Source organism: Eleutherodactylus coqui, chromosome 11 (genome assembly GCF_035609145.1).
Source record: "Eleutherodactylus coqui strain aEleCoq1 chromosome 11, aEleCoq1.hap1, whole genome shotgun sequence".
Lineage (NCBI taxonomy): Eukaryota > Metazoa > Chordata > Amphibia > Anura > Eleutherodactylidae > Eleutherodactylus > Eleutherodactylus coqui.
The window spans coordinates 10,217,285-10,242,536 of record NC_089847.1 but is presented as its reverse complement, the minus strand read 5'-3'; the positions used below and the strand labels follow the sequence as shown (position 1 = coordinate 10,242,536).

At 41.8% G+C, this 25,252-nt stretch overlaps 1 protein-coding gene across 2 annotated transcripts in view; it reads right to left on the bottom strand.

The window, feature by feature from the left end:
• Positions 1 to 1,427: 1,427 nt before the first annotated feature.
• TSHZ3 (teashirt zinc finger homeobox 3) overlaps positions 1,428 to 25,252 on the bottom strand; it is an 85,817-nt gene continuing 61,992 nt past the window's right edge. For both annotated transcript variants that reach the window (XM_066583982.1, XM_066583983.1), the window contains exon 3: positions 1,428 to 6,452. In XM_066583982.1, the coding sequence (XP_066440079.1) occupies positions 3,265 to 6,452 (3,188 nt within the window). In that variant the 3' untranslated portion in view covers positions 1,428 to 3,264. The remainder of the gene's footprint in view (positions 6,453 to 25,252) is intronic.

The following is a 25,252-nucleotide window of genomic DNA, read 5'->3' as shown; positions in this document are numbered from 1 at the left end:
TTAAAGGCTGCTACTATACGAGTGCTAGCAGCCGCCGCCAGTGTAATAGCATCCAAAGAGTTTGGAGGGTCTCCTTACACATGCTTCATGGGCAGCAGGACAAACTTTTTAGCAAGTAGGAAGTTTATTCTAATCTCTATTCGGTCTTCCACTTCTAGTTGAGATTTCAGATGATCAGGCAAAACAATATTTTTAATGTAAGAAGAGGGAAGAAATGTGAGGCTGGGGGTGAAAACTAGACTTAGATTTTTGAAGGTATATTTTATTATAATTTCTAAATAAATGAACTGTTTTTACAAAAAAAAATATAAAGTAAAAATAAAATAACCTTCATGTCAGACGGAGACTGTTCGCACCGAGCGTTTATCACTTGATTTGGAGGTTTCCAAGTGTCCAGCGAAATGTAGCATTTAGAAATATTGTACAACCACATTGTTCGACAACCTTGACCCGTTTGAACCGGCAATGATCAGTGTTTTATGTAGAGCGTTTGTATTCAGGTGTTCTGGAAGTTATATATGCAAGTTAGAATATGTAAGCGCAAATTGGCAAAAAGTGCGAATAAGGAATCCTAAATGAAAAGTTTATGAAGTTTTCCCTACTTTCTGTTGCTGACATTCATTCCTGTTCTGTAGGGGAGGCGATGTAGTCAATTTTCTAAAAATGAATAAAAACATTTACAGAATTGTCTTTTCTATCTCTTCAGCTGTTCTCATTTTTTTAACCTTCGCTTTTTTGTTTATAACTACATAAGAAATGTTTGTTGCTAAATCCATCTCCCCCTCGGGCCTTCAGACCAGGATGTTTTTAGTCCGGATTTGGTCTGCGTTTTGTGAATCGTAATACAAAGCTCATGTGCCCCATGTATCTTATCTGGGCACATTTTTCAAGTCCGTGTTTTAAAAAAGCAGTATGCGTTAATTTTGTCCATATTGGGAGAAAAATACGTCCATTTCAGTCTCTGGACGAGGATTACGATCAGGATGCATCAGTAGTTGGTCTCTATGAACCTCCATATTTGTTGCCATTGGCAATATTTTCTACTGGGCAAAATATGGATCCATATCTGCCTGATATAAAATAAAACCAATGACAGCAAATACAGATCTAACGCATCCATATTGCACGTGTTACAATACACTCATGTACAACTATCCTTAAAGGTGTTTTTGTAAACAGTTCTGTATATTGAACCCTCCATTGCACTTTCCACCATCTGAGTTCCGTGTTCCTCTTTTTACCCTTCTGTCGATATATTTTTCCCCAATGTAATCCCCCCCTTGCGGCATATTTGAGCCCCATGTAGATGAAGGGATCAGTCGGCTCTGCAGCCATTGACACACAATGTACCTGTGATGCCCTCGTTAGCTGTACAACACTGCAGACATAATTGTGAACGGGAGTCAAGATTATATAGCAAAGGAAAAAAAAGACAATTTTTTTAATGCTGTTGTAGAAAAAAAAAAGGTTATATGAAGAATCATATAATGATATTTCATTGTCAACAACAGAAAAAAGGACACAGAGTGCATTACAGTGTCTGTGCTGTTTACATGCCAATATTGTATACACATTTTCCTCGTATGGTGTCAGCTGTCAGTTATTTCTGCAAATTAACTGCCAAAAATGGAGAACAGAATCACTTAGTGAGTTGGTAACCACGGGTTACCTTTCATATGCTTTAAGATAAAGCGGCAGAATGGGATCTTGGGAAGATAATTAGACAAAACAAAACAAAAAAAAAACTTACAAAAATGAAATAAAAAGGCATTCTACAATCCGGGCTAACAACCCGGGGTGCTTATAAATAAGTAAAAGAGGTTATATTACAGAATGCCTCTTCATGTTGTAAGCAAAGTTTTCTAGTACAAACAGTTTTTATTTTATTTTTTTTTTTCCATTTTAAAGCATTAGCAATTCTCAGGAAATACAGTACACTTCTTTTTAAATTATCCAAATACTTTTTTTTTTTAACCCTTTGAGCACTGAGAATGATTTGAATATATTTGTTTCACATTAATAAATATTTTTTTTTTTTTAAAGAAAAGTTTGTGCAAAAATAATAAAATAAAATAAAAAAAATAATAAAAAGTAGCAGTGCCGCTTTACGTAGTTCTGTGGTCCGTGACTTCCATTATTATTGGCAACAAATGATATTACATTGCTAATAAATATGTATAATTTAAAAACATGAACTTTTAACAATATAGATGTATAGTAAAACAATCATAACTTTTCGTTTTAGAATAATAGTTTTTGAATATTTTATAAAGACTATTTGTCGTATGTTTTTTTTCAATAATTTACACCATTTGGGTGAAGAGAAAAAAAAATTTTAAAATTAAAAGGAAGCAAATCCTCTCTCACTGCCAGAAACAGCCATCATTTTCTGCTGGCATTTAAAAGGTTAATTTTAAAAAAAGAAATGTACAATATACATAGGCACAGCTTATGTTATAGGGCGTACTGCATCGGATACTTAAAAACACTAGTCGGAATTTGCAGAGTGTTCCGGGGTGAGTGGGATTAGGGCCGGTTTGGGGCTTTTGCTGATAACATCGATCACAATCTCCAAAATGCAAGTCTGTACACTATATACAGGTTTTTTTTTAACCCTTTCCAGGCATAAGGGGTCAGTTGCGCATTGCACCGCGATGCGTTCAAGGTCCCAGGGAATAGTCATTTCAGTATGATATATATATATATATATATGTATATATAAAAAAAAAGACCGCAGTTGTAGAAGTGAATCATGAGTGGATCTGAGCCAGTAGTTTTTATTTAGAAAAGAAATAAATAATAATAAAAAGAAGGCCTCCTTCCCCCATTAACATGAAATAGTGCTCCAAAGTACTCAGAGGGCTAAAGGTCATATGCTGCAAAATACTAGCACACTAGGTCAAATGAAAAATAGTGTACCAGATTTAGATATAAATGCTTAATGAAACTGTCCTGTTAATTCATGCAGTCCGGCGCACAGCTATTCCAATGTACACAAGTCCCAAACACTTACCATGGCATTCTAACCTTTGTGTGTTACCTGTAACAACAGCCGATTATGCACCTCTATTAAACACTGTACAGTTTTACAAAAACAGTTCGCACCCCCAGAGAGAGAGAGACAGAGACTCTCCGGAGACGAAATAGGAACGTGTGCCAAGTATTGTAGCTTTAAGGCTTTTTTTCTGACAGTTTTCCTTAAAGCAAGTTACAGTCATTTTAACATGAAAAGAAAACAAAAGAAAACAAACCAAAAAGCAAATACTACTGCTTCTCCAGCTCCGACACGTACAGAAGGTGGTCTTCCGGAGACTTCCCATGTGTTTTACTCAAGTGAAGTTTCACAGCGTGCTTGCTCGCAAATGTCCGGTTGCAAAGCTTACACTGATAGGAACTTCCAGTCTCTTCTTCTGGGGAGGACGCCACCATCTTGTCAGACGGGGACTTTGTTTGTGCTATCTGATTGTGTATATGTTCACTAGAAAGTTTCGACAAGTCCCTTATTCTAAAACCTAGATGTGATTCGAGGTGACTGATATACGTTGAGGGTGTCCTGATTTGCGAGGCGCAGTCATTACAAAAGAACACCGGATGCCCAGTGTCTAAGTTCTTGAGGAACTTTGTCCCCCCTGTCCTTCGTAGCTGGTATTTCACATTAGCTAGCCAGTGACTAATTGTGGTCATCGAGAGTCCTGTAAACCTGGAAATGTGCATTCTCTCTTGAGGGCTCAAGTCCGACATGATGTATTTCCCTTCAGATGTCTGTCGCAAACTGGCTGCAAACTGGGCTTGTAGGATAAGCAAATGTTGAGGGTTCCAGTTGGACTGCCGCCCTTTCCTTTTTTGAGCTGGTGTGTTTTCTTCTGGTTCCTCTATTGTGGTACCGTCAATGTCAGATTTTTCAGATATACTGGTAGGTGTAGAAGATTTTGATGTGTGGCTTTCTGTCAGGTTCTTCAGCATATCAGATATATCTGACAAGGCATTCTCGCGCAGCGGTGAGTTTGACATGAATGACACGACTGCAGATGTCTTTGCTGTTGTCACTGTAGATGAAGAAGATGCAGAAGATGTCGATGTGGGTGACAAAAGCGCTGAAGCCAAAGAGCAGTTTTTGTCACTCTTTCCTTTCGTCAAATCTATGGGCTGGTCATTGTTGACATGATAAAAATAACGGTCTGTTAAGTGGTCTGTTTTTTTGGATTGGATAGGTGGGGTCGCAACTGCAGCTTTTTCAGCCAAGCTGTTACTCATTTTAAATAGCATGCTCATGGGATCGAGAGATGGGAGAGAAGGCTTAGCTGCCTTGCCAAGGTGAATGTTCATAACAGACTGCAATGCACTTAATGGATTAACAAACGGTTGTTCTGGAGGGTGATCTGTTATTATAGCAGTGCTGCTACTTAAGCTGCCTATTATTGACTTAACGTGGTCCTTGCCGTTTTCTACTGGCTCTAGAGTCGAGGTTTCCTTGCAGTTGTCTTTTTGGGAAACTGGACTGTTTTGCTGGCTCTTTACAACTTCACTGAGAACATCAGTTTTCAGAGGTTCACTAATCTCGCTGCCACTTGGAGACGGTGTTGCCCTTTTAACTGGTGAGAAATTTCCCTCTGGCTCCTTCATTTTCTCTTCCACTTTAGCGACTTTCTCGGTCACTTTCTTGACTAATTCCTCCATGGCATGGAAGTTAGTTTTTGGCACCGGAGAGGTCTGACTGCTTGGTGGTGACACCAGTGGCTGATGTTTGGTAGGTGACATGACATCACTATTACCATACATTGGTTTTAATGGATTACTTTTCCCTGAGGAGCCTAGTGACAACTTCATCATGTTGGGGAGCTGGTAGGCAGCATGGATACTTGGGTAGCCACCCCAACTTGGAGTGCCATTCTGAGCTTTATTAATGGCAGATGTTACGGTATTTTCTAAAGACTTGAGGATATCTAACCCGCCTTTGGGAGTTTCTTCTAAATCATTTTCCGTTAGGTAATGGTATTTGGAGGAGACATCAAACTTTTCTTCGTCTTCACCTGACTTCTCCTTGTCTTTGATTTTATCATCTGGGATTATTTTATCTCGGTCAACCTCTTTTTTTATTTCAACAGCCAGTTTTGGTGAAAGACAAGCATTATTATTAGCGGGAGGTGTAAATGTGGTGGCAGCTAACGGTACGGACTGTACCTTTTCATCCAGTAAAGAGGTGGGTGTAGCAGGGGCTTCCATGACAGGTTTTCCTTTCTTGAGCGCTGAATTGGTCACTTTTATAAAATGTCCTGTGACCATCATGTGGGCAGTGAGTTCTTGTAACGTGTCGTGTGAGCTGCCACATTCCATGCACTTGAGAATCTGGGATTTTCTAGCTTCAAAATGCCAAGCATAACTGGCTCCATTCTGGTGCCCATACCGGTTATTTGGTGTAATATATGGGTTAGAATTCTTTTGCAAAGCTTCATTTGCATCTGAAATAGTTGGTTTTGGTGTCCCTCCTCTGGAATCAGGAGAACTTGGAAGATCAAGTTCTAGAGAGAGCTTTTTTCTAGAAGCTGGGACAATTTTTGCTGCTACAGGGGTAACAGGTTCTTTGAGAGGCACTTTTTGGTAGTGTTTTGTTTTAATCATGTGAACACTTAGGTCCTGAAGAGATTCGAATGAATGACCACAGTACATGCACTTCAGCACTTTCTGGGCATCTTCTTTTCCTTCCATTTCAAGTAATGAACGTTTACGTGGCTTTGACCAACGTTTGGGGTTATTGTTATCGGTTTCATGGTTATCATCTCTGTAATGTCCCGTTTCATTCATGTGAACTGTCAGTTCTACAAGTGTATCATATGCAGCGCTACAGTCTTTGCAACGGAACTTACTGGCACCTGTGAAAATGGAACCGTACAGTTTACTGCTCTGTCGGTACAACTGGACAGTGCTGAAGAGGCTTGGCTCAGGTAGGAGTCTGCTCTGAGAAACTTGCTGTAGCGTTTTAGCCATGGCTGTCTGATGCCAGTCGAAACTTCCACAGCTGCTACTACTGCTACTGCTGCTGCTACTACTGGCATTGTTCTTTTCTGAAGTTGACTGGTGAAGATTTAAGCTGAGGTTGGACCAGTAAGAATTTGAAAGGAAATTATTGTAGACAGCTTTCATCTGCTCTAAGCTGTCTGACACATTGGAGTCCTCCAAAGGAGCCAACATCTCTTTGCTTTCCTCTTCGTTTTTGATGGAGCTACTTTCAAAGTCAGCCATGCGGTCACTGGTCTCACTGACGTGAGATTCGCTGTCCATCTCATGGCTAGAGAATTCTCCGGCAGGAGAGTGCTGGTAGCTTGGAGAGTTATTTGTGAACTCCTTTTCAGGACAGACATATTTTGCAGATGGCTCGCCTTCAACAACACCGTCCTCGGCTTCGGCATCATCATCAACAAGGGCTGCTGCCTTCAACTCATCCGAGACATATGCTGCAAAATTGTAAAAAAAAAAAAAAAGGGACATATTAGAGAAGGCTGTGACCTCATAAAATGTCAATAACTTTGTTTCCAATTTACGAAAAAAATAAAATTAAAGTGGGAACATTTACATCTAATAATAAATAGTTAAACTGTAGTGTTTCTTCTCGGAGAAAAATAGCTAAAGGAAAAAAAAAATCTCTTCAAACATAATTTGCCACCTTATTCTTCTCAAGGGGCAACAGCTTGAAATTAAAACTAAATTTGAAATTAATGAAGCACATTCTAGAGGTGGCATTCATTTCTAAAGTAATAAATTACTTGTATCAACCTTAGAGACAGCAGTTCCTGTCTGTCAATTAATATGTCTTATGCTTTTTCTACCCCTAATGCATTTCTTGACAGACAGTTTCACAATTTAAATTAAGCACACATTTTTTACCCACAACGTTTCTGATCCTCAACCTTTAATAAACATAAAGTAGAGAACTATCAATATGATTCCGACAATGAAAGAAATTTACATCAATTACAATAAATTAAAAAATGATTTAGATTTTGTATGTGTCTTCCGTGTATAAAGAAAATGGCTTAAAAGCTTATAATCACTTTTAAGTAATGTAGGTGCAGATCCTGTACTGCTAATTCATTTTCATTAACCCCTCGCTCTCCAAATAGCCCGTCTCACGGTGGATTGTGGGTAAAACTTTTTTTTTCTTTTGAAAGGGTTATTATTGCTTTGCTGTAATTAGTCTAAATGTGAATCTATTTCCCCAGGATTACAGAAGAGTTAGTTCAAAATTTGATCATTTCTATATAGTCCACAAACAACAAATAAAAAGAATCTGAACTGAAAACACAACTTTTTTTCCCGCCAGTGATAACATTTCTGCCTAATATTGATTTCGACACAAGTATAGAATTGTTGTTATGATGACCAAGCATTCAGACTCGGTGCCCCGCCCAACATTCAATGGCATTTAATAGCAAATGACTGGTATAACAATCAGTGATGTTCTATATGGCTGTCGAACCTCTCGTGTTAGTTAGGGTCCTTTTACCTGGGATCTAGACATCCCAGAAATAATTGCTCCTGTGCTTTCACACAGAGGTGAGCATCGCTCAGCGAAAGGAGGCAGAACGGGCTGGAGATCGTTGCGGCCACCTCCATTCACAGTCAGCAGGCCGTCCTTCATAGATGAACGACTACCTGTTTACATGGGCCGATCGTCGTTTGTTTTCTATGCCTGCAGAAACTGAACGCTGTCTGCATTTACACTGAACAATTACCATTCAGCTATAGGATCTGGGCCTGCGAGTCCCATCTATGTGCTATAAAGGATATACTGTCATTTTATAGTAAGTCCGATACATATAGAAGCTTGCCAGCCACTTTACATCAGGAAGCAGTAGGCCATCTATGTTCTCTATTCTATGAGAATGCTATCATGAAATGTTTACTACACTGATGGGAAAAAAAGGAAAGTTACATTCTGCTACTGAGAACAAATATGGACTCCTGAATTATGTAACTTTATTTGTAATTAGATTTGAGGCATAGTTTGCCCCCAGGCCAATAAGAGTTAGCCCTATGCTCAGCAAGCATTGTTCTTAGCCATTACATATGTAATAAGATAATAGTAATGTAGTATTAACCAAGTCACATAAAGAGACAGAATAGCTGGCAGGATCTTAGCTGCCTTCTGAGGCCACTAATGGGTTAAATCATCAGCCTCCAAATGATACATTGTTGAGGAGGAGGAGATAGATCAGACATGTAACCTCTCCACAGGGACGGCCTGGTACTTCCTGGGTGATTTTCCTTAGTGATTACAGATGAGGCTTGTCGTTCCTCTGTGTATCATAACACTTTCACTACGGCCTATTACAGCACAAATTGATTCCCACCCACAAGAATCCGTCTCTCCTTTTGTCACAAAGGCTACTGACGCCTCTCTGCACAGTTTTTTCCTTTTACATGACGAACTGTATACAGTGTGAAATGCACAATATATGGATTTTCTTCTTCTCAGGAAAAAAAAAAACAGCAGATCAAACTGCCGGCGTTGAATAAAGACAGATTACTGGTTAGTTATATTTTTATAGGATTTGTTTTGGTGAAGAAAACCATCATCTATGATCCCTACCCCGCCTGTAAATCAGGTTGAAAGGACAGGTATGAGGTGAAGCGCCCAACAAGTGTACAAAAACACGTCTTCTACTGGCCCCGGTGAGGTTCAGGAGCCTCGCATGCCGTCAGCCGCGCTTCATACCATGAAGGATGATTTTACAGCATGTTGGAGATTTCTGGCTGATGGCCATAATACCTCCTTTTTCTTAAAGAAAAGAGAAGAATGTTTTTCACTGTTCAAGGTTCCAGAGACAAGCAGATACCACAATCATGACCATCGTATAGGTGCCTGCCTGCCCCGTGTACATTTGGTTCAGCTCGTGAGTTTCTGGAGGTAAGATGCAGCCAGAAAGCTCTAGCGGTGGCTTATCTCCCAGAGAACAAAAGGATCACACTGAAATTCAATGTCCCTGATCCTTCCATACACATTAATGTTCTTTGGGCCCTACCAAAATCAGTAGTTTCAGAAGGCTAAATATTAATGTTTATGGGGGCTTTAATGGGGTATTTATTATTGATGACCTATCTTCAGGATAGGTAATCAATAGTTGATCAGCAGTGGCCCACGGCTTGGGATCCCAGTCGATCAGTTGATCCTCCGGCTTGCTGTCACTGCAGTGCAGCTGGACGCCCGCATCAGTGGTCATGGTTGGAAGTGTAGTAGTAAGCCTTCACTCCCAAAAAAATCAATAGGAGTGATACCTTCTATTACACTTCCAGATCTGATCACCGATGCGGACGTCTGTCTTTAGTGTCTGGTGTGGATCCCGAATGGTGGACCCCTGCTAAGAAACTAATGATGAGCTATCCTGAAGGTCAGGCATCAATAGTACATGCTTGGAGTACCCCTTTAAGGAAGCAGTAATATAAAGCTTGGAAGCTATCCAATATGGCCAGACAGATGCACATGTGCGTACTGTACTACGTGTGAAGAAATAAGTAACATAACCCTATAATACAACGCTTACCAAAAGTTTCAATTCTACAGATCCAAAGATATTAGCATGTAGAAGCTTGTTACATACAAGACGTTAGATGGACATAGTAATGTCCCTTTTAACCAACTACAGAAGCTTCACTGAAAGAAGGCAGTTGTCAGGAGATTTTCCTTACAGGACCCTTACCGTGACTTGTGTTAATGAAGTTAATTGAATTTACGATCAATAATGGTTAATTATTGCAATTTGACATTCAAAGATAAATGGCTGCAGGACAGAGAAATGTCTTGGTATGTGGGTCCTCAAACACATTAGACTGTGAGAGGGATCACACGGCCGTCCATTGATCCAGGTACAAGCCGATCGACCTGATAGCTCTGATGAATGCACACGTTCCTCAGCTACAAGTACATGTTCTACTAAACTGGTCTAACCCTTGTCACCAGCCAGATCTATATCAGCTATACCTTACAAATCTATGGAGATAAATTAGGGAACTGATGCAGAAAAAAAGTTATGCTTCAATAAAGGTGAACTTTTATTATACAGAGCATTAATGTAACACTGCGTAACGAGACTTAATGAATCAATCTGGATTACAGAAAACCTGTCACACCTGGGAACTACAATATAAAACTACTTCCTGCCGAGCTTCAGTTCCTGATGCCGGGGATGGCGATTTGGACCTTCACGCATAATACAAATTCCTGTAAGGTGTCGACCATTTACTTTTTTGCCCCTTCGGTATGGCAGTCATATGTAGCACATGTAAAGGTCTCCATATTGTGATCTGTTTTATTGGTGTGTGTAGTAAGAGAGGTAAGTAAAGAACTCCTACACACGGCTGTTGGTAGAGACTTCGCCCGAGTCTTTGTAACCAGGTTTGCTAGTATGATGTCCCTTTATATCGGCTTACATAGATCTTAGTTTCCATCAAAACGAAATGACTCAAGCTCTGCTCAGAATGTCTATCTGATTCATCGTTGTATTTTCACCATCTGTAATAATGGTTACTAGTCAGCTGGGCCTTCAGATCTCTCTGGGGGTTGTGCAATGAGTACAGTGTTATAAATAAGAAGTTTGGGGGCTGATGTCTTGGGATCAGTTGTGAGTGATATACGCCCATCTGGAAAATCATTTCCAACAGCTTTACAAGTGAGATCTAAGATTAGTTCCTTCATTCCAGTTATTATATACTAAGAACTGAAGACGTCATGACTGATAGAGTCAACATTACGAAAGACAAGAACTGGAAGGCCAATAACCGTGTAACAATTGTAAATATGGCTGCTTCCAGTAACTTTATTTCATTGTATTCTCTCGAGTCCCACAATTCTGCAGCATAAGAGAGAGAAAACTAGGTTTATGCAAGGTCTTTCGGTTGAACTAATGCCACAGGATTTTATTACTGTCATTCTCCATTTCTTCGGCTGTCGTTACTTTATGAAGTAGATTTTTATGCAGGAAACCGGTGAGTGTCCATGTTTAAATGCAAAATAATAGGTAATTAAAAAGTGTGCTAAATGTGATTTTTATGGTTGCAATTAGAAACCGTGATTAACTTCTACAAGAGGATCAATGTGAAACTGCTGGAGCTCCGATCGGCACACAACCAGGGAGCCAGTGAGGTAAGTATGAACTGAGGAAGCTGTCGGTACAACAGTGAGATGAGTAGCCTGTATACCGTGGGTCATACTTACCTCACTGGGTCGCTGATTGTGCGCCGATCGGAACTCTGGGAGTTTTGCATTGACTGATAGATGCCGGCAGGAGTAAAGGGGAGCCGACAGCTGCCGGTTTTTACACGTTCTGCGCGATTCACGGTTAGCAGTTTCTTACTATATGCCATTTGATATACATGAAGCGCTCTTCTCCTTAGTTCTGAACAGATCTGGAGTAGTTGTTGCTGGTTTTGGTCACTCCAAAGAAAATAAAAACCATACTGTACCCTACAAATCGTTATAGATGGAAAGCATCAATTCACTGTATACACCTCAAAAACAGCTCCAGAATCCAGTCTTTCTCCACTTCGGAGACATCAAAACCTCTTATTGTTGTCCTGCTGCATTCTTGGCTTGATTACTGCAATCTTGTACCTATCGGTCTTCTCCTAAATAAACCCTTTCCTTCTTGTCCAGCCGCTACACTGATGCCTCCACCCTGTGCAACATACTGCACCAATGTGTCCACCCTGTACTGGACATTGCCCCGATGCCTCCACCCTCTGGTAGTCACTGCACTGATGCCTGCACCCTCTGGCAGTCACTGCACTGATGCCTCCACCCTCTGGCAGTCACTGCACTGATGCCTCCACCCTCTGGCAGTCACTGAACTGGCTGTCCATCAAATATAGAATACAATTTCTAAATTCATCACTCTCATCCATAAATCTCTCCACATAGGTATTGCACCACCTATATCTTCTCATCTCTGTCTACCACCCTCCACGTGCTCTCACTTTTGCTGATGACCTTACATTTAGTTCTCCTTTAATCTGAACCTCCCACTCCCATCTGCAAGATTTTTCCAGAGCGGCACCAGTTCTCTGGAATGTGCTACCCCAGAAAATCAGGTTAGTTTCCAATACCTACCATTCTGAACATACTCTAAAAACACATCTCTGTAGGGGGGCCTACCATACTCCCTAATGTAACTCTTCTCCATTGACCACCCCACTTCTACACTCCACCTTTGAATCTTGACCCACTTCTTCCCATAGTTTCACCCACACCTCATGCACCCTAATGCACTTCATAGCTGTACATACACAGATAGTGGCCGGTGGACGGCATATACACCTTTATTTATGTATATATATATATAGCACCCTATTTTAAAAAAAAAGTCTGGACCATTGGCAGGAGAAGCATTGTTGTTCAAACTGTCAATCAGCCATGAATGTTGCTGCATGTCTTATTTTGTCTAGTGCTGCGGAATCTATTGGCTCTATGTACATAAAGATGATGATTATTATGCATGCAGCGATCTGTGAGAGTTCAGTGATCTTGCATTGTTTGACCAGGGGTGCAGGAGCGAGGAGCTGGCCATCTGATTTGTTTTTAGCAGCGCAAAGTGTTGATCAAGTCAAATGGTGATGGGTGTTGTGGGGTGGATACATTAGCAGAGCGAGGACCCTGCAGTTCACAGAATGCCCTTGTGCTTCAGGTATCTGGATGCAACGACCACTACATCTGCTGCCGTGTAATGCACCAGTCTTATATCATACCTACCTGTGAACTCCTGGAGCCGCCAGGTCTTAATGGGTTAATCCCTGAGCAATTGCAGAAAGCAAAGTTTTCTGTAAAACGACAATGTTTTTCCAATAATCCCTCCGTTCTGCACGGTGCATACCAAACATGTTAAATGACCACTTAGGAGATTTATAATGACAAACTAAATGTTGTCAAAGAAAAAAAAAAACCTTGCTGATTGCGGCGCTCTGACAATATAAAGGCGCCGTGGAGCTCTGTCAAAATGTAAGATTATGCAAAAACACCATTGAGAACACTGCTAATCATCTGCTCTTGTCAATTACAGGAGGGGTGTGTGACAGCGTATTTACATTAAACACGTTCCGTCAGCTGAAACCTTTAATGTTAGACTGTAATAAATTCCAGAACCGAGACCGACTCCTTCCAAGCTGCAGCAGGACAAAACAGCAATCAGCGCCTGTACTGCAGGAGCATCCAGGGAGCGGCACATAATGTCATATAATCTACCCGTCTATTATATTTATAGCATGGGTGCACAGCTATACATTGGCGCAGTGAATATATGATAGGAAGCCCCATTGCTGCAAGGTCTGCTGCCGTGTCAGTGCATATTGCCCTTTATAGTCCAAGAGCTGTAGGTATATCATTACACGTCATCGTGAGCTTCGGGACCCAGCGGCATCATACAGTAGTGCGGGTCGGGGCGATCCTGCTGGTTGTAGTCACACCGGACACTGCAGCAGGACCGGAGCAGCTCATCACAGACAGGCATTTCAGATACTTGATGCAACGCTTCCTGCATGGATGACCTGCAGCGGTCAGAGCATCGCTGGCAGTACTATATATATAAGTATGTATACACAACCATGGCAATATAAAGATACACTGTGTTATGCTCAGTGCAGGCCACAGAGTAGTAAATAGCACAAGAGTCCTCTCTCTGGTGATCGTTAATGTGACCCATCGTGTCCTGGGATTGCTGGAAAGGGGAGTATCATTATAGGGGTTGTCCAGGTATAACTATCCTTAGACTAGGCCCCCAATAGTAGATGAGGTTGGGAGGTGGGTCTGCTACCTGTGAACCCCTCAAATATGCTGTTTGCTCACTGTGAACATCTCTGTTCCCACTGCAGTGGCCAGACTTGGTATTAGAGGCAAAGTCCACATTCATTTCAAGCCTGGTGACTGCAGTTGGAATGGGGCTGTCTGCTTCCTGCAGAAATCAGCTCAATACACAAAACCACTAGCCTGATGAATAGCTGATTGGAGGGGGTCCTGGGCAGTGGCCCCCTTCTGATCTACTATCGGTGGCCTATCCTATGCATAGACCATCAATAGTTTATAACTGGACAACCCCTTTACAGCGGACCTGAACCAACACATTATATATACGCAACCATAGTAATACCAGGTCCCATAACGTCCTTTATATAAATGCCAGCACTATGTCAGAGAATACCAAAAAAACTTTAAAAAGTGCAAAAAATGCCAAATTTACAAAATAAATAAATCTTTATTGAATATGAAAAATGTAAGATGAAATGCCACAAAGAGCAGCCGCTCCCTTCATGTCTATGGGGCAGACAGACATAGCCGAGCACAACACTCAGCTATGTGTCTGCGCCATTGAGAGGAATGGAGCAGCTGCTGCAGATGTGCGACCGGCGGCGCCTTCCCCCACTACACTGCAGAAATAGGATAATGCAACTTCAACTGTGAAGTAGGGGCACACGGGTCCTCCGGTCTCAGGATCATTGGGGCCCCGGCGGTCGGACTCTCACAGATCTAGCAGTTTTCGCCCATGCAGTGGATGGGTGAAATCTTGAAAGCCTTACCAATAACCCGAACACCTTTACGTCTTCCACAATAAACGAAGATCTTTAATGTGAAGATTCCTGGATTTACAGAGAACAGAAAGTGGGAAACTGGAGAATTTTCCATTTGCCCTGAGGATTTTCAAGTGATTTTTCCACCCCTTCAGCAAATAAAACACAGGGACTTCCCAAGTCATTACTGTAGTTTCAGCAAAACAGATTAGCATGGGGTTGACCTCTAAGCAACCGACATATGCGAGGCAGGGATATTTGTTTTAGTAAACCTTCAAAAGACCTCTGCTCAAATATTTTCTTAGTGCTTAGATAAATATCTTAGATGATCTGTCCTGATTGACAGCAGGGAGTTGGAGTAACGTACTGTTCCCGAAGCCGAGGACACCGCTTACCTAAATGTATCTGCAGCTGCTAACCAGACAATACTTACCCATGATATGGGGATATTTATCAGCGCAGATATGATTCGTCTCTGTGTGGGTGTACATATTATGTGGGCGTGGATAGGATTTCTGTGTTTGTTCATATAATGTGTGGATACGGTATGTATGTAGATATGAAAACTGTGTGTGAATATAATGTATATATGTCTCCGTGGATATGATTTGTATATGGTGAGTGCGCAAATCATGTACTTGTAGATATGATATCTATGTGTGGATATGGTACGTATGTAGATATAAGTTCTATATGATGTGTATCTGTAGATATGATCACTGTGTGAATATGATGCATGTATGTCTCCGTGGATATGATTCGTATATGGTGTGTGTGCAAATCATGTACTTGTAGATATGATATCTATGTGTGGATATGGTATGTATGTAGATATGAAGACTGTGTGTGAATATAATGTTTGTATGTCTCAAGGGATATGATTTGTATATGGTGTGTGTGCGCAAATAATGTACTTGTAGGTATGATATCTGTGTGTGAATACGGTGTTATGTACATATGATTTTTATGTGATGTGTATATGTGGATATGAGTGCATTTGTCCAATATGATAGATGTGTGGATATGATTTGTGTATGGTGTGTGTGCAAATAATGTACTTGTAGATATGTGTGTGTTAATATGGTGTTATGTTGATACAATTTGTATCGTATATGATGTGTGCGGATATGACGTACCTGTGGATTTGATGTGTGTGTGTCTGTGGATATGATTTATGAACAGTATGAAGTGTGTCTATTTGAGGATATGATGTAGATGTGGATATGATGTGTATGTGACGTGCGTGTGGATATGATGTGCATGTAGTAAAGGGGTTATTTGTAAATCATCTACTTTTCGTTTACATCGCTTGTTTCCTTTCTGATTGTATTTTGCCACAAATAAAGTTTTTGAAGTCTGCGCTGTCACAGGTCACGTACTAATGTACTGCACAGCAGACATGAGTCTCCGGGTTTACAGTCAGGTGCTGCCCTTAGAGGATACAATCACGACTAATTTCGCTTTCAGGGAAACGCAGAACTCTGGCAGTCAAAGCTCTCTGCTGATAAACTGGATTATACATAAAGCATCATTGCTGGCAGGTAAATGGTCGCCACCTCTACAGCAGCCAAATCATAGACTACAAAATGTTATTTCAATGCCAGCCTATTGCAACGCAACTCATGTCAGTCGCCCTCCGCAGGCACCAGGAGTCTGTTCTCACCCCTAAACTCCGCTCCCTACAAAATATTCATCTGCACAGTCTGTGATCTGTTTGGGGTATTTAGTGCGGACCGGCGGTAATACTGCCAGATTCTTCAGCAGACTACAGACTATCTGACTTTGCCGATAGAAGCTCATAAGACGTGTAGCAGAATCTGACTGAGCGGTTGTGAGGAGGACGTCTCACAAGATGTTGCCAGTTGAGCAATGTTTCGTGGCTTCTGAAAAGTAGCTAGAAAGCCCAGCAAGTATTCCAATAAGTAAACACAAGGTTAACCCCCCAGTTAAACACCGAGCTCTGTTCTCCAGTCACTCTCAGCTTTTGGAGGGAAGGGGCGATGTTTTAGGAAGTGTGTGGTTTGTGGTGAAATCATGTACGTTCTGTAATTGAATGGTGCTATTCGGCAGAGCTCCAACTCCTGCCGGTGAGGCATATTAAACTCTTAATGGTGTTTGTTTTTACAGATGAAAATGTGTGTTTGCATTAAAAATGTAAAATAAACGTCGACGAAAAAAGGTCTGTGTGCGAGAAAATATACACAACGTGTCTGCCCGATCGGATCCGGCAACGGAGGGTTAAACAGCATCGGTAGCGGAACGTTCGCAGATGTAAAATTAGAATCGGCTTGTGGAACAAGGAAGAGTCGGGGATTTTCTCTCTCGCTTCGTTCTTCAGAACAGAATCATTACCTTCATCGGGGCTCCGTGCAATGAAATCTTTTACAAACTGACCTGTCAATCATCCCTCGGGCTCGCACCGTGATTGGCAGCTCCGCTTCATAAGAGGTCATGTCAGCTCTATAAGACAATACTGAGTTGGCACTTGTAGCAGATCAGGGATGTTGAGGGGTCGGACAGATGGGAATGATGGGGGGGGGGGGGGGGGAGAAGATATTTGTGTCGGCTGATGCTCATCTATGAGACAGTTGCACACAGGTGTGGTGTGTGGTTACACCGCAGGTAGGGGAGGCGAAGAGATCGGCACCCTGCTTCCAATTAACCCCTTTGTAACCAGCCTATTTTGTGCCTTAAGGACCAAACAGTTTTCATTGTCTCATTGCAAAACCCATAATTCGTTGACAGAGCTGTATGAGGGCTTGTTTTGTTTTTTTTTGGGGGGGGGGGGGGGGGGGGAATGAGTTGTATATTTTAATGACATCACTCTGGGGTACAAATAACGTGTGGTATAACTTATTATTTATATACATAGGGAAGATGGAAAATTCCCCGCCGGAAATTCTACCATTTTTTTGGGGACGAGCAAAAGAAAACTAGCAATTCTGGCGTTAAGTTTTTATAATAATTTTTTAGGCTGTTCGCCATGTAGGATAAATAACGACATGTTTTCATTGTCTCGGTTATTGCCATCTTGGTAATACCTGTTGTATGTTGCTTTTTAAAACTATTTCTTATTTTATCAATTTAAAACAGGTTTTTGTGAGAAAAATGCGTCTTTTTTTTCAAACTGGATTTTTAAAAATTACAATGAAAAAACTTCATTATTATTATTTTATTAAACTGCTCTTTGGTCCTTGAACTGGAGCTGAAGCTGCAATCTGTCGATCCCTAGGATAGTACACTGCATTACTTAAGTAGTGCATCCTACTAAGCCTAAGGCAGCAGCCTATGAGACTCTGCAGGAGGCAGGGTCTAGTAGGCGGAGTTAAATGGCAGACATGGAGGCCTTTGTCAGGCTTCTAGCTGCCATGAAAACTGACTGGTACCTTGCAACTGCACTGCGGGGTGCCAATGGTTGGCAAAAAGAGCCCCCTCCCCTGTCATCTGCTTCTATGCTACAGTTACTATTGATTGTGACTTGTACATGATTAAGCGGTCAGGATTCCTGGCAGTTACAGCAGAAGCCTGGCTGTCAGTAGTCAGTCAAGCCACTGCTTTAAAAAAAGATGTATGTGTAGGTTTAAAGCCCCTTATTGGGGGTCAGTAAAAAGGCGTATTGCAGTCACGGAGGGGCTAAGCTGCCCATAACGGTGTTCAGACTCAACAGATGGGCATTCCAATATTATGAGAGCGAAACAAAGACATCTCACAGACATCAGTACTGTTGCATATATGATTTGGGCTGTCATGACGGTGGCTGAACACTGCAATAGTAGCAATAAGGACTGGAATTGGTTGAACGTTTCTTTTGCCACTTCATTGCCCCCACTTGTCTTTGGGAGGTGGTTTTCTGAGAAGCGTCCAACGCCAATATGTTGAGGAATAGTCGCAGTATATGTTCACATGCATTTGCCATATGTTATTCCATAGAAAGTAGCAGATGTGTCTACGCCTATTGAATGCAATGGGACGGGACGTGTTGGATTATTATACAGCATAACATCATACAGAAAACTGGATCTGTTCTGTGCCACATTATGTCTGATAGCTTCATTCATGCGTACAGACTTGATGTTTTGGCTTATACAGGGTCCGGTCAAGAAGTCAAACAAAAAGGCCGAACAGATCTTTCAAGTAGGAAAGGCGGGTTTATATTTTGTGGACCACCAGTATCAGGGAGTCATCTGTGGCTGCCCTGACTGTCATATCTGTGCATGAAGCTGATATATATATATATACACACACAATAGCTGAAAACATAAAAAAAACATAACAGGACCCGTTCAGAACGTCCGTAAAGACAACAAAGGGGCTACAGAAAATGGCTGATGGCGCTGTAAATCAGCAGAGTCGGAAAACAAAAGTCAGCAATAAGCCGCACCGTAAAAAAGTGCAATTAAATTTATCATAATAAATTAGCTTTTAGCGCCACGATCAGAATTTACAATACAATTTCCCAATCTCTGTGTAAAGGTTTAAATATTTTATTGCGTACGTGAGCTGGAAAGAGGAGACAACAAAAAGGTTTAAATATCACAGATCTGCGCTGAGATGGTGACGGGGGGCTGCGCCGATGCACAACTGTATCCAAGGTAGTTTGTAAAAATTATTTATTTCCACACCAGTTAATTATGATGAGAGTCTTTGTTGAATGCACAAGCATATAAAAAGTGCTGATATTTTATGCATCTTTAACAATACCGTGCCTCCCTGCAGTGCATTGGTAGATCCTTGACATTTACCATCCACGCACAGCAACTATAATAACGGGGTTGATTGCCTCTTTTGCAGATGCAGTAATTTAATAACTGTGATCAGTTGCATAAATTTACTATACAACATCTTAAGTTAGCCACATTAAAATTAAGCAAAATTGTAATCTGTTGATAGATTGGTTGTACTGCGCCGTTCTAAGTGAAAGCGATTCACTGCTTCTCCGAGAATTAAAATTACTGCAAATGATGGCGGGAGGATATTGATTTTTTTTGTGCCAAGTCCACCCCCCTCTCCCCTGGCACAGGGTTAATTGGGATATCTGTAAACCGGAAGGAGCTCTCTACAGTGGCGGTGAAGGTGTTAATATAGGCAATGTTCACTCAATTATGCCATCTCATATCCTTCAAAAGATACAAGAGGATTCGAGCTGGAGCCTCAATTTCTGACCTTTTCTATGTTCGTATGGGCGCCAAGTGGTGACAACTTCTCCAAGAGCCACTTTATGGTGCATAGAGCGGTTGTCATATCATTTTAAAGGGCTTTTTAGAGTTATTTTATATAGTTTTGGCTGCGGTCCAACGCTGTGGCATTTGAAAGATGGTGTCACCCAGCCGTAAGGCCTGGTGACGTCCCGTAAACCTGTCATGTGAGTTTCTAAGGTAGAAAGCCCAGGGAGGTCTATGTGACGTCATCAGTGATGTCCCCATCGGGTCTTCTATTGGCTGCAGTGGTCGCATGGGTAAACCACACCCATGACCGTTGTAGCACTTGCCATTAGAAGACTGGACCGGGAGAGTGCGTCGGCGGAGCATTGGCAGCAGGACATGGGTACTAAGCTTATTGTTTATGTACTTCGCATCCCCCAATTTACTTGGAGAAGCCTTTTTTGAGGGGAGACCATCAAGAATTAGATGGTGGCCGTGACTGAGAACCAACCCGAAGGACCATGAAAACAGCATGTAGGGCCAATTTCTTTTAAGGCATCTTTTAGACTTTATCCACATGTATCAGAATATGTGCTGCGGATCTGTGTCACAATCTGCATGGACTGAAAGTAGTGAAATTAATGCAGAAAGTCGCCAGCATAAAGGAACATCCTGTGGATTTCAGATCCACAACGCGGGTCGACTTGCAGCACAGATTTCTTTCTGCTCGATGTGGATGAGATTTCTGCAGTAAAATGTGGCAGATTTTGCGCTACATGTAACCGTATCCTAAAACGGGTGTTATATTGGGAGCCAACTGTATACATGGACCAATAGGGGGGATTTGTTCTTGAGACTTTAACTACTTGTATCAAGTATAGTCCACGATATTAAGTTGCCTTATTAAGGTAGAGCACTTCTTGGTTATAATAGAAGAGTTCATCACTACAATCTGTAAGATTCCTCAGAACCTCGGATTATTGCATCATGAGCTGTGAATTCTGGGAATAACATAGTTCGCTGGAACTTCTGAGATCACCAAGAGATAAAACATCGAGGTCAGGTAATTCTGTAGGTGTCAGGAAATTCCAAGTCAACCTGTAATAGTGATGATACTGCCAGAACCACCAAACCCACAATCTGCTCTGCATGTGAATATGATTCACTGTTTCCTGTTATCAGCCATTACAAGTTAGGAGGCAACTGTAGTTTTCAGCTGAGTGAGGTACAGGAAGTACAGACCCCCCCCCCCCCCCCCCCCCCCCGGCCCCCCACAATCACTGCTTTATGTCACTTTTCTCCAGTGCTGAAAACCTCCAGAGACATTTAGATCTATTTGTGAGTGATATCAGCTGCTTCTCTTATAACCCCCCAGTTCTGATATAACCTCCAGAGACATCATATATGTGATATCAGCTGCTTCTCTTATAACACCCCAGTACTGATATAACTTCCAGAGAGATCATATATGTCACGGATATCAGCCGCCCCTCTTATAACGCTCCAGTACTGATATAACCTCCAGAGACCTTAACATCATATATGTGATATCAGCCACTTCTCTTATAACGCTCCAGTACCAATATAACCTCCAGAGACATCATATATGTGATATCAGCTGCTTCTCTTATAACGCTCCAGTAGTGATATAACCTCCAGAGACATCATATATGTGATATCAGTCGCCCATCTTATAACGCTCAGTACTATAACCTCCAGAGGCATCACATATGTGACTGATATCAGCAGCTCCTCTTCTAACGCTCCAGTACTGATATAACCTCCAGAGACATCATATATGCGACTGATAACAGCCGCTCCTCATATAACACTTCAGCACTGATATAACCTCCAGAGACCTCATATACATGACTGATATCAGTCCCTCCTCTTTTAATACTCCAATATTAATACAACCTCCAGAGATATTTACGCCATCTTTGACGGATATCAGCTTCCCCTTTTGTGACGCTCAGTACTGATATAGCCTCCAGAGACATCATATATGTGATATCAGCCTCTTCTCTTATAACGCTCAGTACTGATATAACCTCCAGAGACATCACATATGTGACTGATATCAGCCGCTCCTCTTCTAATGCTCCAGTACTGATATAACCTCCAGAGACATCATATATGTGATATCAGTCGCCCGTCTTATAACGCTCAGTACTGATATAACCTCCAGAGGCATCACATATGTGACTGATATCAGCCGCTCCTCTTCTAACGCTCCAGTACTGATATAACCTCCAGAGACATCATATATGCGACTGATAACAGCCGCTCCTCATATAACACTTCAGCACTGATATAACCTCCAGAGACCTCATATACATGACTGATATCAGTCCCTCCTCTTTTAACACTCCCAATATTAATACAACCTCCAGAGATATTTACGCCATCTTTGACGGATATCAGCTTCCCCTTTTGTGACGCTCAGTACTGATATAGCCTCCAGAGACATCATATATGTGACTGATATCTGCCACTCTTCTTATAACGTTCCAGTAAGGATATGGAGGAGTGGTTTGTGAGTAAATGTGAGTAATAACGCTGATGCACTATTACAAGCTGAGCACTTTAGGTTTTCTAGAGAACCTCCAAGTGATGATGTCAGAACTAGATGTTTATACAGTTCCTATCTGTAAGAGTAAAGACACATGTGGACACGACTGCAGGTTATTAATAATGATACGACTGTAGTGAACCATTTGCATTGTATGGAGTGTCTAGTGTGGGATACGGGGTGGTCGGATGGTTCCCGTTCTGTCATTTCACTGGACATTTTATATATAGACACTCACCATTACGTATACAGGGTTTCTCAGGAAAACTGAAGGCTGCCGGCTACTAATTGGTGCAGTCATATTTTTGTGGTTAGAGAGGAAGCCGGAGCTGCTCCTGCCTGACCCACCCCGAACAATCATCTGTGCTCCAGTTCACTTAAGGTGAAAATTAACCAGTAAATCTTCTCACAATCATCAATTATTGCAATTATCCACGTGAACCTGTCCAAGGTTGACATTATCCAGTGCCTGACTGCAGCCACAATGCACATGTGTGAATATAAAACACCCCTGCAAACTAAGAGTCATAAACACCAGTGTCAGCGGAGCAGGAGAAATATACATTGTACTGGAGGGAGAGGTAGTGCAGATGACTAACACGTCCCATGATCCGCGCTGAGCCGTCACGTGTTACACGCAAGTAGCATGGTCAGTTATATACACAGGTAGACATGGAATCAAAACTCAAAGGGTCTTTCAAGGACTTCACTATTGAGGAGTTCCCCTCAGTATAGGTCATCAGTAGTTGAGCTGCGGGGGTCCGCTGCTCTGGATCCCTGTCGATCAGCTGATTTGGGGCTCGCTGTCAGTAGGGACAGAGCTGGAAGCTGACAGCTCTATCCCTATTGCAGCAGCCTGAGTTGGTATTGCAGATACAACACCCATTGAATTCCATGCACCACCGACCCGGGCTGCTGCAAGCTGGGCAGAGCTGATGGCTTCTGACTCTGTCCGCAATGACAGCAGGACTGAGAACAGCCGATCACTGGGGGTTCCAAGCATCGGACCCCTGCAGATCAACTACTGACGACCCATCCCGTGGTAATCATCAGTAGTAAAGTCCCAAAAACCCTTTAAGTGGTTTTACACGATGAAAAAACATGACTGGTTTCCTTCTTGCAAAACATTTGCCAAAGTCTGTTTCTTTGAACTTAAAGGTGCCTATAAATAGCCGAATATTGTCCAAAATCACCAATTTTGGTGTGAGCGACTGACCATCTAATATGTATGGGGGTGGTAGGTCCCTCCCTTGGAGTCAAATTTTGAGCAAAAAAAGATTTAGTATGTTGGTTTTCAACATGGCCAGTAATTACGCTCTCAATGGAAATAAGCCAGAGGTGTCTGGCAGCAGCTTACTCCCCTGTCACCGATGAGGATACATGCACCCTTGGCTACCTGAGCATTCATATGCATGGGAAGGAGGGAAGGTGTCAGGAGGAACAGCTATCAAAGGTATATAGCAACCTTAAAGAGGTTGTCCCATTTTTAGCTGTTTTGCTGCAGGAAGCAGACAGCTCTATACATTGTGCAGTGGCTGAAGTTGGTAATGCAGCCTGAATCCCATTCATTTTAATGGAGCTAGTCTGCAATGCGTGACACAACCCATGGACAGGTGTGGCGCTGTTTCTGGAAGACAGCAGTCATATTTTTCTAATTTTGTTCACCCCCTTTAAGTCCTAATATTCCTGTGATGCCACCAGTGCCTTCCCTAAATACCTTCACTAAAGAGCCCAAACATCTAGCTCCGTATGTCAGTCATATTCATTAAGGTTTGGACTTCCAAGTGCTATTTCTTTGCAGTCGTCCGTCCCAGAAGCATTTTCTGCAGGATTGATTGACTATGGAGAGTCCTTTACATGTGATATCTACAGCGATGGTGTCTATCCCATTTCTTTAGACTTCTCTGTACGTTTCATCGGTGCAACATACAGCGTATGGAAATTGTTGCATGTTTACACATTAAAGATCAATTTTATTAACAAAAGATACATTATTATTGATTTTCATCAGTCATTTGCACAAGGCAACAATTTTGCAGAATAGACTGGTAATCATATTCCGGAATATACCGCCCCTGTACTGATAATGATCTGCCTGGTAGCAAAAATACATGAGACACGTAATATCAATACACACCATGTGGAACCTCCCAAATCTGAGACTCAACCATATCAGCACAGACTCTTGAGAAACTGCAACAAAGCCCCAAAACCTCTGCACTGAACAGCTATAATAAAACTAACATGGTTGTCAGTTCTGTCTCCCCTCTGCTCTCATCAAATCCCACTAATTATGGTAGGAAATGATATTCTGCACGGGGCTGATGGTAAATATACCTGAAGAGCAGATTGTGGCTTGGGCTCCATAGTGCTCCAGCAGTCGCCTCCTCTCAGGATCTGTGTGAGCGCCCTATGCAAACAAACCCCTAACAGAAATGTTACTGGGGGAATAATAGCCATTTCCAATGATAATACACAATTTTAGCACTGTCGCTTAGCTGATTTAGGTGCTTGGCCAGTGTGTCAGGCAGACTGCCTTAGTTAGGTAAGCTTCTAATGGGTAGCTGGCAGATTGCGGCAGTCCTATTTCTGCTGTAGATTTGGTTTGTCACCGAGTATCCATTACCTGCCATTCATGTTTGATCTCTTTGGACAGGTCTGATCAAAAGATGTCATTTGACCTACTCCACTTGGCAGTCACTTGCCTGACTCTCATAAAAGGGGTATCCGGGCTATAAATAAAATGACATTATTATTTTTCTGACCTATCATGTAGTAGAGACAATTATGATAATGCAGTGTCTGTCACAGGGAGCCCTGGCAAATTGCTGGATCTCACGCCACTGTTTAGTTTCCTTATTTGTTTTTTTTTTTTTTTTGGTCTGCTTTTCTCCATTTCAACTTCGAAATAAAGCAGAATTGAAACCGCTAATGCTCTTCCTTACACAGTGACAGATTCCGAGCCTTCTCCGTATGTTACTGACATGCAGAT